General features: G+C 37.9%; 2 protein-coding genes across 2 annotated transcripts in view; both read left to right on the top strand.

Annotated features, from left to right (window-relative positions):
- Window positions 1–730: 730 nt before the first annotated feature.
- The window catches only part of LOC311279670 (B-cell receptor CD22-like), a gene marked incomplete at its 5' end in the record, with an annotated part of 75490 nt that continues 64021 nt past the window's right edge, over window positions 731–12199 (top strand). Inside the window, 2 exons of the mRNA XM_084391311.1 lie at window positions 731–770; window positions 934–1269. Coding sequence (XP_084247437.1) covers window positions 731–770; window positions 934–1269 — 376 coding nt within the window. The remainder of the gene's footprint in view (window positions 771–933; window positions 1270–12199) is intronic.
- LOC311284054 (uncharacterized protein) lies at window positions 2095–3489 on the top strand. Its single transcript, XM_084398885.1, has 6 exons — window positions 2095–2311; window positions 2395–2479; window positions 2565–2595; window positions 2691–2768; window positions 2873–2950; window positions 3121–3489. The coding sequence occupies exons 1-6, from the start codon at window positions 2110–2112 to the stop codon at window positions 3139–3141; spliced, it is 495 nt and encodes a 164-aa protein (XP_084255011.1). The 5' UTR covers window positions 2095–2109; the 3' UTR covers window positions 3142–3489.

Here is a 12199-nt window from a genome sequence, read left to right as displayed (position 1 = left end):
TTGTGCGGGTCATGGCTTACACGATGAATGCATGTTTAGAAGTTGTGATGTTCTGGGTCGCATTAAGACATCATAGGTTTTGTTGTCTTAATGCGACCCAGACTTAAAAAAAAAAGGGAATTATTGTTTGTTCGAAACTTTGATAAACTATTAGTCAAACAAATCTAATCCAGTATGCCAAGCAGAAAGAACTGAACAATGCTTATTAATACAGCTTTTACAGTGTTTTATCATGCTGCTTTTCATCATTCCAGTTGACAAGAGATATTCCTAAATACAGTCACATTTCTTCTTAAGTAAAATCTGGCTCAGCTTACCCCAATGTTGTCACTAGACATAGTTTGAAAGATTGTATCTTATCAATGAGAATTAACTGCATTAAGTTACTGTGCAAATTGTAGACAATTGTACTCTTTTGCACACATCCATCAAAACACATGCAATTTGCTTATTCAGTAATAAATTAAAATGTTATTGTTCAGAGATCTGAACCTATTATTTAAAAATAATAATAATAATAATAATAATAATAATAACTTCTGAGAATTGAGCCAAAGCAATTGAGAAAAACTGTAATAGATACAGGTGGGCGTCCAACTTGTCGAGTCGCCCCCATGCTGATCTCACAGGGGATTTCTACCCACTAAATGAATTACAAAATACCAAAAATGTCATTTTGAAAATCGTCTGTGCGTTTGTTGTAGGTGTTGCTATGGTGACGTCAGTCAGAATGGCTCCTCTTATTCTGATCTTTCTGCTCATGATTCACGGTGAGTCACTGCAACTCTTCACTCTGCAGACACACTCAGTACATTCGTTTTGCACTCATTGATGTATTGCATGTTGCATATTTCAAGCATTTATTAAGGATAAAATACCTATCAAATTATACATTACATTCTGATGATATACTGTGCTCATTCTGTGTTTCAGGGGTTTCTAGTGCTGGTTGGGGTGTGAGTTACAGTCCTTCACACATCTGTGCACTAAAGGACTCAACAGTGATAATGAGATGCACTTATAAATACCCTACTAGATATAAGATCAAGAAAGTGTTCTGGAGCAAAACACAAGTAGATCCTAAAGATCTGTCTGAGGACCCTGAATACAGTCAGAGGCTTCAGTATCTGAGAGATAAAAAGAAGAAATCCACCATCAGACTGAGTCATGTGACACTGAAGGATTCACACATGTACTATTTCAGATTCGTCACTAATAAACCTGGTGGAAAATGGATTGGTGTTCCAGGAGTGAATCTTACTGTCACAGGTGACTTTGATGAGGTTTATCTCTTCTTCTGTGCATTATGTTGAATAATAATCAGTGTATGACAGCAGCACTAGATATAATGTGTGTGTTGTGTTCAGATATTCAGGTGGAGTCTCCTGAGAGAGTGACAGAGGGAGATTCAGTCACTCTGAGATGTAAAAGCAGCTGCGTTCTGACTGACAGAACAACATTCATCTGGTACAGAAACTCACAGCCATTAACTGAGAGAAGAGACAGAAACAATGAACTCCTGCTGCAGTCAGTCAGAAGAGAGGATTCAGGCAGATATAGCTGTGCTGTAGACGGACACACTCACATCTCTCCTGCTGTTCAGCTCAATGTCATGTGTGAGTATTGCATCATTCTTTAATAATTTTTCAAGCATGTAATGTAATAAATAAGGATGTTTAATGTAGATGTTTACTACTTTGTGCTCAGACCGCCCAAAGAAAAATGTTATAGTAGTTAGTCCATCTGGTGTAATAGTGGAGGGAGATTCAGTGACTCTGAACTGCAGCAGTGACTCAAACCCTCCTGCAGAAATCAGCTGGTTTAAAGGAAGAACATTTGTAGGATCAGGAATATACAGCATCTCAAAGATCAGCTCTGATGACAGTGGAGAATACAAGTGCAAGTCCATCAGTGAACATGGAGAGAAATACTCTGATGCTGTGACGTTAAATGTCATGTGTGAGTTAATGATGGTTCAGTGTCTGTGACATTAAATCCTCTAAACATCTGTAATTCAAAGTTTAATATGATTGTTAATGATATCAATGTTTCTCTGTTTTAGACCCACCCAGGAACGTCTCAGTGTTGATGAGTGGATCTGGTGTAATAATGGAGGGAGATTCAGTGACTCTGAACTGCATCAGTGACTCAAACCCTCCTGCTCTGAACTTCAGCTGGTTTAAGGAGAATGAAACCTCAGCTGTTGGATCTGGACAGAGTTTCAGTGCACTACAGAGTGGACGCTTCTACTGTCAGGCTCACAATCAACATGGATCTCAGAGATCAGACGCTGTAACTGTCACTGTTAAAGGTAGAGCAGCTCATATACTTACATTACTCTTTTTAAATGGAGGTAAACTGATCAGTTTATCTTTATCTTTCCTCTTGTCCCAGTGAAATATTGGAAGATATATCATACAGCAGTTGTAGTATCACTTTGTGGAGTTGTAGCTGCTGTCATCATTGTGTTACTAACCTGGTAAGAGTCTGAATTTACTTTTTTTATTTAGTTATGTAGTTTAATATTATGTTGTGTTAATATAATACGTTTCCTTTTCGAGCAGCTGTATGTACAGGAAGAATCTGCAGTCCAAGGTCAGTCTGTTTCAGTACAATATGGGCTCAAATAATACAGGGTTTGCAACTGAACATGAACTGATCGCAACATTTATTTCTGTTTTCTTCCTCAGTCTACCACAAACAATTCTGATGGCATAAGTGTGAACTCTGAAAATAGGCTGATTTCATATGTGTATGAGAATGTGGTGGTACGTTTACTTAATTTTCTTTGAGCCTACGCTAATTTCAAAACTAGTTTTGTTTGAATTTTTCTCCTGTTTCTCATGTTTTCTTCTTTCTCTCTTCCATTAAGGCTGTTCATCCTTGCACCAACGCTCCTAAAATGACCATCCCTCTGTATGAGAATGTAACAATTTATGAGAATATTCCCGTAAGTGTCCAGCTTTTCTCATTGTCAGTCAATAGAGATTAGTCTTTTGCTATTAAATGTCCAGTCTTCTCTTTACACCACTGCAGACGGACTTTGAGTGTGCCTTTTAAACATTTCAAAATGGTTGACCTTGGTAAATGGATATCATTTTTGTCTCATTTTTGTCTCAGCCTAACAGGAATATGCTGTAGTGGATGATGGCACACAACAAAACATTACAGTCTTCATGCAACTGTGTGGGTGGAGCCTTGGATGATTGACAGGAGTGTCTGATGAGGATTTACTGGAGTATTTTGAAAAGATTAAGGAAAGTGTGACAGTGGATACAAGTAGAAGTTATCATGAAAAAATATTGTTGCTTTATGCATTGTGACTTGTTTGATTATAATTGCTTATAGTTAATGCTAATTATTTATTTATTCGATTTGTGTTGTTGTTGTTGTTTGTGTCACTGTAAACCTGTACTCAGTGTAGGAATACAAATGTTACACTTTTAATATTTTGAATGAATCTTTTATTCAATAAATTAGTTTATACTACGGGGCTGTTGGATGCTTGAATCTGATTGGTTGACGAATGTTCTTAGGTGTGCAATTATATTCAGGAAAACGCACAGTTCTATATCAGTACAGTTCCATATAATTTTGACAAATTATTTCAGTTATTTTAAAGGTCCTTACAGCCGAAAATAGCAAAAGAACCAAAACCCACAACGACACTGAGACTCGGGTAATTCACATACGTTTAATCTCTCTCTCTTTCTCTCACTCTAATAACTGCATTAGTCTGCTATCAATGGCTGAAGCCTCCATTTCTAGCTCTAAAGTTTTTGTTTGACATTTGTAAAACATTTTTGAAATTGCAACGGATGCTTGGGATTAGATGCATAAGAAATAAGTCATCCACATGAACGTTTTAAGGACAAAAACCTGACAAATGTCTTGAAACACATCATCTGAACAATGTTTTGAGGTGTGGAAACCGTAGTAAAAGCGGAATAATTGACTCTGCATGTTCCATTGAATTATTGAAAAATAATGCACACCCGAGATGTAACGCCGTGACCGCATTACCACCTAGGTCGTGCATACATTTTCTAATAATTCAACGGCCCGGAGTCAATTATTCCTTACAGTCTCAATACTACTACCCATGGATCCTTGCAATGCTGATTTTTCACAATCCAATCAACATATGGATAACAATGCCGTCCTTCGGATGAGACGTTAAACCGAGGTCCTGACTCTCTGTGGTCATTAAAAATCCCATGGCACTTCTCGTAAAGAGTAGGGGTGTAACCCCGGTGTCCTGGCCACATTCCACCCATTGGCCCTTACCAATCATGGCCTCCTAATAATCCCCTTACATTGAATTGGCTCTATCACTCTCTCTCCTCTCCACCTGTAGCTGGTGTGTGGTGAGCGCACTGGCGCCGTTGTACTGTGGCTGCCGTCGCATCATCCAAGTGGATGCTGCACACTGGTGGGGGTTGAGGAGAGATTCCCTGATATGATTGTAAAGCGCTTTGGGTGTACAGTAGTACATATGAAAGCGCTATATAAATGCCTCATTCTATTCTATTCTATTCTAACATCAAGTCTCACTGTTTTTTTCTTGCTTTATACGCCACTTCACAAAATGCATCACAATATGAAGGTGAAGTCAGTCGTAACTTCCGTTAGAGTACTGCCTGAGTACTCTACAGAACGACCCTCTCAAATGAGGGGAGTGCTACCAAGCTCAACCGAGCAGGGGCTTCGACCAAGCCTTAGCAATAACAGAGAAGCTCCATAGGAACCTGCAACAAGATGAAACTCTAGGGAGCTAGGACACTGATTTAGCTAAAAGTGCTAAACAACCTTGCTCGAGCCGGAGGATAGCCTTTAAGGTGGCCAACTACTTGGTAACGAATCTAGAACTCTAGGGCTAATTTCAGGGAGGCTCTTGTGAGGCCTACAACCCAACCTCAGTCTGCGCAATACCAGGGAGTCAGGCTACTCATTAGCTAGCAGTCTCACTAGCAGTTTCACAGTTAAGAGCCTAGCTCAACCCGAAGGTTTGCTTTCAAGGTGGCCCGTGAAGGGCCAACTACTTGGAAGCAAGTCAGTTTCTAGCAGATCTAGCCACCAGAGGTCTGCTAGGCTTGGGATACTCACTCACACTGCCAACACAAGCGATGTACTCAGCTTAGCACCTTTTACCCTCACTGAAAAAAGTGAAACATCAGTGCAATTCATTCAAAGTATATATTTGCATTGGTCCAATGGAAAATTGTGATTTTCAGTTTATACCTTCTGTTTTCACTTTGCCTCAAAGTAAGTGTTACACCCTCTAAAATGATACTTTGGATTAACTTAAAAAAATTGATGTAATTTGTTACAGCTAATTTTTTTAGTTTTTCTCAAATTGTATTTATGATTTAGTTAAAACCATAAATTTTGATTAATGTCAAACCTAAATTTTAATTTTTTCCAACTCAACGTTTTACCTTTACCCAAAGTACACAGCAAAAACTCCAGTGTTAAATTAACACTCAAGAGTGTTAAAGTTAATGAGATAATTAAGTGATTAATTGAGTGATGATTGACTATTATTGAAGACACCTGATGTTAACAAGCAGAATCACTGAAGGAGAAAATCACAAATTGTAAGTTACCATTATGGTGATGTGTGTTTGCTTTAGTTGGGCTCTAGACCATTATATGTTTACTTTAATATTTGTTTGGCTGTTATATCTGAATTAAAACTGCCAGATGAACAAAGAAAAAAAAAAGTGATCTGATGGTGTTGGTTATATTATGACAATCATCATTTGAACTTGATCACTGAACTCATTAAGATCCTTATTTCTGACATAGGTTTATGTTGTTTATTACAGAATAACTGTGATTCTGCATAAATACCCAGAATTGTTGATATAATATAAAGGATTTCTTAAAAGTTGTTTTGGGAAAAAAAAAAATCTTTCTTTTAGGCACACGCAGACGTCAAGTTTCAGTCTATGCATCTCAACAATGGTGACAAGCAAAATATTCAATTAGGAAAAGGAAATTACATAGACAATTCAGATCATAATTTATTCATACCGCAATGCATGATGGGAGCCATTAATGAGTTGTGATTGGTGGCAGCCGCTGCAACATGCTTTATTATTGTCACCATTGTTGAGATTCACAGGCTGATTATTGATGTCTGTGTTTTTAAGTAAATTAATTCGAAAGTCTTTTGATTAGAAAAATGTTTATTAAATATTATGGGTTATATGAAAAATTCTGAAAATCATATGCTGTAGAATTACAGAGCTGATATAATTGACAAGTTAAACCAAACTATCTCAATAAGTTTCATTCTTCAGATCACAGCATGATTATGTCAAAACATAACCAACACCACACTTTTCTTTGTTCATCTGACTGTTATAAATCAATAACAGCAGACAAACAAAATTTAAAGTAAACATATAAGGGTGAAGAGCCCAACTAAAGCAAACACTATTCTCCCTAATGGTAACTTACAATTAGTGATTTTCTCCTTCAGTGATTCTGCTTGTTAACATCAGGTGTCTTCAATAATGCTCAATCATCACTAAATTAATCACTTAATTATCTCATTAACTTTAACACTCTTGAGTGTTAATTTAACACTGGAGTTTTTGCTGTGTACTTTGGGTAAAGGTAAAACTTAAAATTTTGGTTTGACATTAATCAAAATTTATGGTTTTAACTAAATCATAAATACAATTTGAGAAAATCTAAAAAAATTAGCTGTAACAAATTACATCAATTTTTTTAAGTTAATCCAAAGTATCATTTTTTTCAGTGGAAGGCGAGACACTGAATAGGGTAAAACTTTTAAATAATAGATATCATCATGAAAGTTCCTCAGTTGATTACTTACACAAGTATATAAAAAAAAAATGTGTTACAAGTTTGTTTGTATGTTTAATTATGCAAATTAGGCATTGTCTCATTAAATATGCGCGATTTTGCATATTATTTTCGGTAGATAGATCTGAACATATAATAAAGCCAGGTGCAAAATTCTTTTTTCATTTTGTTGAAAGATGTCTTGAAAGATGAAAGATGAAAAAAAAAAAAAAAAATCAGAGGGATTTTAGGGTGTATGCTTTCATTACCTAGGAAATCAAAATATACTGTCTATAGGCTTACATTTTTTTATTTTTGCCATTTTTTTTTTTATTAAAATGTCACATAAATCAGGCCAGGAATGATTTATTAACAAATCCCTCTGAAAATATCTTCAGAATACTGCTAAATGTATAACTGGAAGGTTTGGTGTACATAGGTGCTACATAGGCTGAGATGTTTGTACTGAGGAATGACAAAAAAACTCATTTTGAGAAAACGGCATTTAAAGATTTAAATAGGGGAATTTAATACATTTCTATTGGAAAAAATTGCTAAAAAAAAAGAATAAATTACTAAAGGCCCTTAGTAATAATAATATATAATATTTCAAGCTCATGAAAACTGATTATTTAATAACATGACAGGCATATAAGGCCTACAACTACAGTAACTCTTAATTAATTAATTAACATTGGCGTATCATGCACAAAGTTGCCAACAAAACCCACGCTAGACAGTTGTATGGACACAGAACAAGACCAACAGTAGCTGTCACAGCTTTCTAAACTCTAATTATCCATTCCAGCACCATATGAGGGTCCCTCTGACATCTCTTGCTGGTGCCTTTTCACTTTCTTGTCTGTGCTCACAAGTTTTCGTTTGCGTTTTGCATTTGCGGACTGAATGGCGTTTGCTTTGGACACCCTGAGCAGGTCTGCCTGCTTGATGGTGTTCACTGTAATAAGTGTGCTCTCCATCACATTAAATAAGTTTGCCATCACATTAAGCATAGCTGAAAGAGGAGATGGCCATGCTTGCCGCTGCCTCGACCCTGTTCTTGCCTACAAAAACAGTTATTGGGCAGCGAGCCCATATCACAGAATTGAGGCACCCGTTTGCATTTTGTGTGCCACCATGCTGCATTCTTTGCAGCAAGCTGTCGCTTGACATGTGGTGATAGATGGGGAGAAGTTTCTGGCCCACCTTGTGGGATAGGTAATTTGCAGCATGTCGAGTGTGGCTTTCAGGGGTCTCATCTTTGTCTTCTGCCCTCCGATACCAACACCAAGATGGATTGTACCTAGTATGCAATGGTGTTTCGTCTGTTGACATGCAGTGGAGAAGGCCTGCTCATATCTCTGCTTTCATTGTATCCAGTGACCCCTGGTTATTCAAAATTGCCCCCATGTAATAATTTTGCAGTGTTTTGCATTTCTTTGCGGTCAGTTTCCCCAAACCCTTGCCTCCCAATTTGCGCTCGGCACTAAATTTTCTGAGCACTGTGCTCATGGTTTATACATTCCAGCTTTACAATCTCATGCCCAGGGTATGGGTTCAGTGACAGTACTTCCTTAAAAGCAGAGCTATCCCCATCTGAGAGCATCTCAGTGTACCGCAGCTGGTGGCGACTGACTGATCTAGCCCACATCCTCTTTGCTGCCTTACTAGACCCAGTGAAATTATTGGCACAGTCAGTGTGCGTCTCCCTCCAGCTGTTAAATTCCTCCACAGTAATCTTCCCCTCATTCTTGGCACTTTGCTTTAGGACACAAGCATGACAGTAAGAGGATAATACCTCAATGTCAATGACCAGTCCTGTAAGAATGTCAATGCAAACACCAATGCCATAATGGGAAGTGAAGCCTCTTTTTTTGCCAGGTGCCATCAAAAGAGACACCAATGTTAATTACAGCATCAGCATCCTCCGTCAGCAACTCTGGATCAACGTCTGCATAGGCCTGCCGGATCTGCTCCCTAGTCTTGTGCAGTTACTCTAATCGTCTCTCAATTTCCGCCACTAAAATAAAAATGCATGTTGTGTCAAGAACTGTTCCTTTTTTGTTGAGTTTATTGAAACGGTACACTTGAGTGGCAAAAACCCAATTTCTTTTGGAAAGAACCAGGGAGTAGACCATGCAGTCATAGCAGCCAATTGGACAAGCTAAAATAAAATAAAATTACTATAAAGAATAAGGCCATCCTATAATGTTATACTATTACAACAGATCCATAATTGTGCATGCATGTGATGCAGCCTACTGTTAATGTGTGTGTGTATGTGTGTGTGCGTCTCTCTCTCTCTCTCTCTAATTGAAAATATGTTTATTCAATGTCCATAAGTTGATAAGGCTGCATTATTTCAATGTCCTTTGTTTTTGCCACTGAACTGAAAACTGAAAAGTTTTACTGCAAAATTAAAATTGACCAATACAACACAATGAATGAGATGACATTTTATTCTACTGTTACGAATCCATCCTTGTTCCATCCATGAAAATATGTTCACTGTTACAGCAACACTATGATAAATGTAACAGGTCATTAGACCTCCAAAATCAACATCCCTGTCCCATCCCTGTTTTCCAAAGCCCACCTGTCACTCTCTTGTCATGCCTCTGGTATGTTTTCAGGGGAAGGGAAGGGATCCCCAACACCTTGCTGACCTTCCTCAGTGCAGCATATCCCATCCCTAATTCATGGGCCAAAAGCACCATGTGGACATTCACGTCAAAAGCGACATCACCTCTCGTCTCGCTTTGCAGCTGTGTGGATGTGTAGACGCTTCGCCTATACCCACTCTCTCCTTTGCAATTACTGCACTCTAGAAGCAGACTGCTTCAAAATCCATGGTTCACTGGATCAATGTTAATAAATAGATCTGATGCAGCACAATTAGGGCACAAGAGATCACTTATTAATTCATTCAGACGTGTGACATGCTTAATCAGCCACTGCTGTATCGCACAGTCAGCGGCACTGTCATTAATCCTGTCATTATCAAGGCGGCATGCATGCAGCGCGAGATGCATGATCTAAATGCCACCTTTCATGATCTTCCACAGGAGGACTGCACTTGAGCTATCTATCTGGAGCTCGGGGGAGCGGAGGCTTCAGCATTGTGCCTTTTGATAGCATATAGCATTAAAAAACATTTATTTCAGGTTTGTCAAGCCAATTCACCTGTGCAGTCCTGAACGAGCATCTCAGAACAGTTTTTATGGAAATTGGAGCTTCTAACAGCAGCAACAGTGACATGATTACCAATTTGGATCTTTCATTTATATATTATATAGGCAGCACTTCCTTTACTAGAGCCGCCGTATGTGAAAAAGGCCTCAAGTGTTACTCTGACAGGACTGATTTCCTCTTCCTCTTGGGTGTGAAGTCCCTCAGCGTCTCTCCAACGCTTATGAAGGTCACGTGATCAACACTGTGATGCTGAAATCTCACTTACTAAAGAGGAAACTTTTTTTTTAGAGACGTGATGCATTCAAGAAGAACAAGGCCGCTGATAAAAAAAATGCTTTAGAAGTTCTCATGATAAAAACATTCAGATTAATCAATTATGTTTCATCAGTGTGTTTTAAGTTATTTGTTTATTTAACACTTCAGGTTGCTATTAATAAATCAGTAAATTGGAGGTTTATCAAGTGCACAGTTGGCGATGCTAGCGATGAAATGTGTGTTTTGACGTCACTGCTACTGCAATACCTTTCAGTGTTTTACAAGCTAGGATAGTTGGTCTGCATATGCAAATGAAAGAAAAGCATTATTTTCTCTGTTTCTTAAGAACAGGTTACTTGTCATTACAATCTATATGCAACTGATTAAATATAGATATTCCCAAGTTTGAAAACATGGACTGATATAAAGTTTCTCTCAGTTTAATGTTTATGCCTAAGTCTAATGTTGTCTGTTAAAACTCTTCTTCTGCTCGATCTGCACTAGTTGAGGTGTCTTAAAATATAATGTGTTAATCACGTGTCATTCAGTGTGTGAAAACGCCAATACTGGTTTCATCCTGATCATTTGTAGTGCTGTCACTGGTCACGGGTGTTGGTGAAACGGGTAAGAGCATGATTTTATAACTGTTCTGTCAAATATCTTAAGTGTGGGGGATTTATGGGAGATTGGTTGGGTCTAGTTGTCACAGGGCTGTGTCTCAGTAACTATATGGTTTAAAATCAAAAGTTCAATAGCACAATGTTTTATCTAGAAGTGTTTTGTATGTTGGTGAAAAACACCTTAAAACTTTAATCTTTTAACAACAGATAACTGTATAATACAGGCTGACTATATAGTGAAAGCTGCTGTCAATCAAAAGGGGACGGGGAAAGGCTTTAGACAGTTCCGTACTCAAGCAGTGCAAAAATTATCGTTGCTGTCATTTTCTTGCATAAATAAAGTATTTGATTTATGTTTGACTTTAAGCTAAGAACTAGAGCGTATTTCTCTTTTAGTTCTCTGTTCAATCTCAAAATAGATGGTGCTCAATTTTCATTAGAAAAGGAAGATGAGGTCACTGATGCTACATTAGGTAACCCACACACTTGAACATGTGCATGCACAGCTATAGTCAAGATACAGGGGGTTTATGTTGAGCTAGTGTCTTCATCTGTAGGTCCAAGAATAGTATGACACTTTAGCAAAGTTTGTTGATAAGGAAGGAAGAGGACAGGGCTGACGTAGGCTAGTGCTATTATTAGTTTAAAATAAACCAAAAACAAACACATGTTCTCTGAGCTTACATACATTTCTCAGTAGACCAAAGTAGCATAAAGTCTGCTCTGGAACAGACACAGCGCACGAGGTCTCAGCCCAGTCTCTCTCAGAATCTCCCAGTTTCCCAGTGGCTTTTATCCGGTCTCTCCATGAAAATTACTGCAACAAGACAGATGTTTATCATTATGCACGTACCCACACTTGTGGTCTTGGCCACTTGAGAGCGTGTGCACACGACAGAAAGTAAGTGCGTAATACTGTCCCATGACTTGAAAATGCCAAAGTGCAGTGCCCTTAATGCACACTAAACCCACACTATCTCGAATACCACTTCGAGTATTCAAGGCTAAGCGTATCCCATCATGCATTATGTTCGGGAACTCATGTACCCCGAAATCGTGAGATGTCGAGGAAAACATTCCACTGTAATTTAAATTAATTAGATAAATATAATTTGGTAGTAAAAACATAAAGTGTTGCACATTTTATTGGTGCAAAGATGAGTATGGTATGTCTAGGCCTATTTTGTACAACATTTGCAAATGTTTTTATCACTTAATTAGAAGCACAACAATTTTAAATTTGTGTCTTCTGTTAGTTACATAGCGACTACTGAAAAAACATGTAGACGTTTATTTTAAAATGCAAAATATTAAAC

Source organism: Rutilus rutilus (assembly GCF_951802725.1).
Source record: "Rutilus rutilus genome assembly, chromosome: 2".
In the NCBI taxonomy this organism is placed as follows: Eukaryota; Metazoa; Chordata; class Actinopteri; order Cypriniformes; family Leuciscidae; genus Rutilus; species Rutilus rutilus.
The sequence above is the reverse complement of the archived record's forward strand: the minus strand, read 5'-3'. Positions and strand labels throughout refer to the sequence as shown.

What these genes read in the sequence shown, in the direction of transcription:
- LOC311284054 (XM_084398885.1), top strand. Translation starts at nt 2,110, where the DNA reads ATGGAGGGAGATTCAGTGACTCTGAACTGCATCAGTGACTCAAACCCT. An exon ending in TGTAACTGTCACTGTTAAAG is followed by an intron (nt 2,312 to 2,394) that starts GTAGAGCAGCTC and finishes CTCTTGTCCCAG; the next exon opens with TGAAATATTGGAAGATATAT. An exon ending in CAATTTATGAGAATATTCCC is followed by an intron (nt 2,951 to 3,120) that starts GTAAGTGTCCAG and finishes TTTTTGTCTCAG; the next exon opens with CCTAACAGGAATATGCTGTA.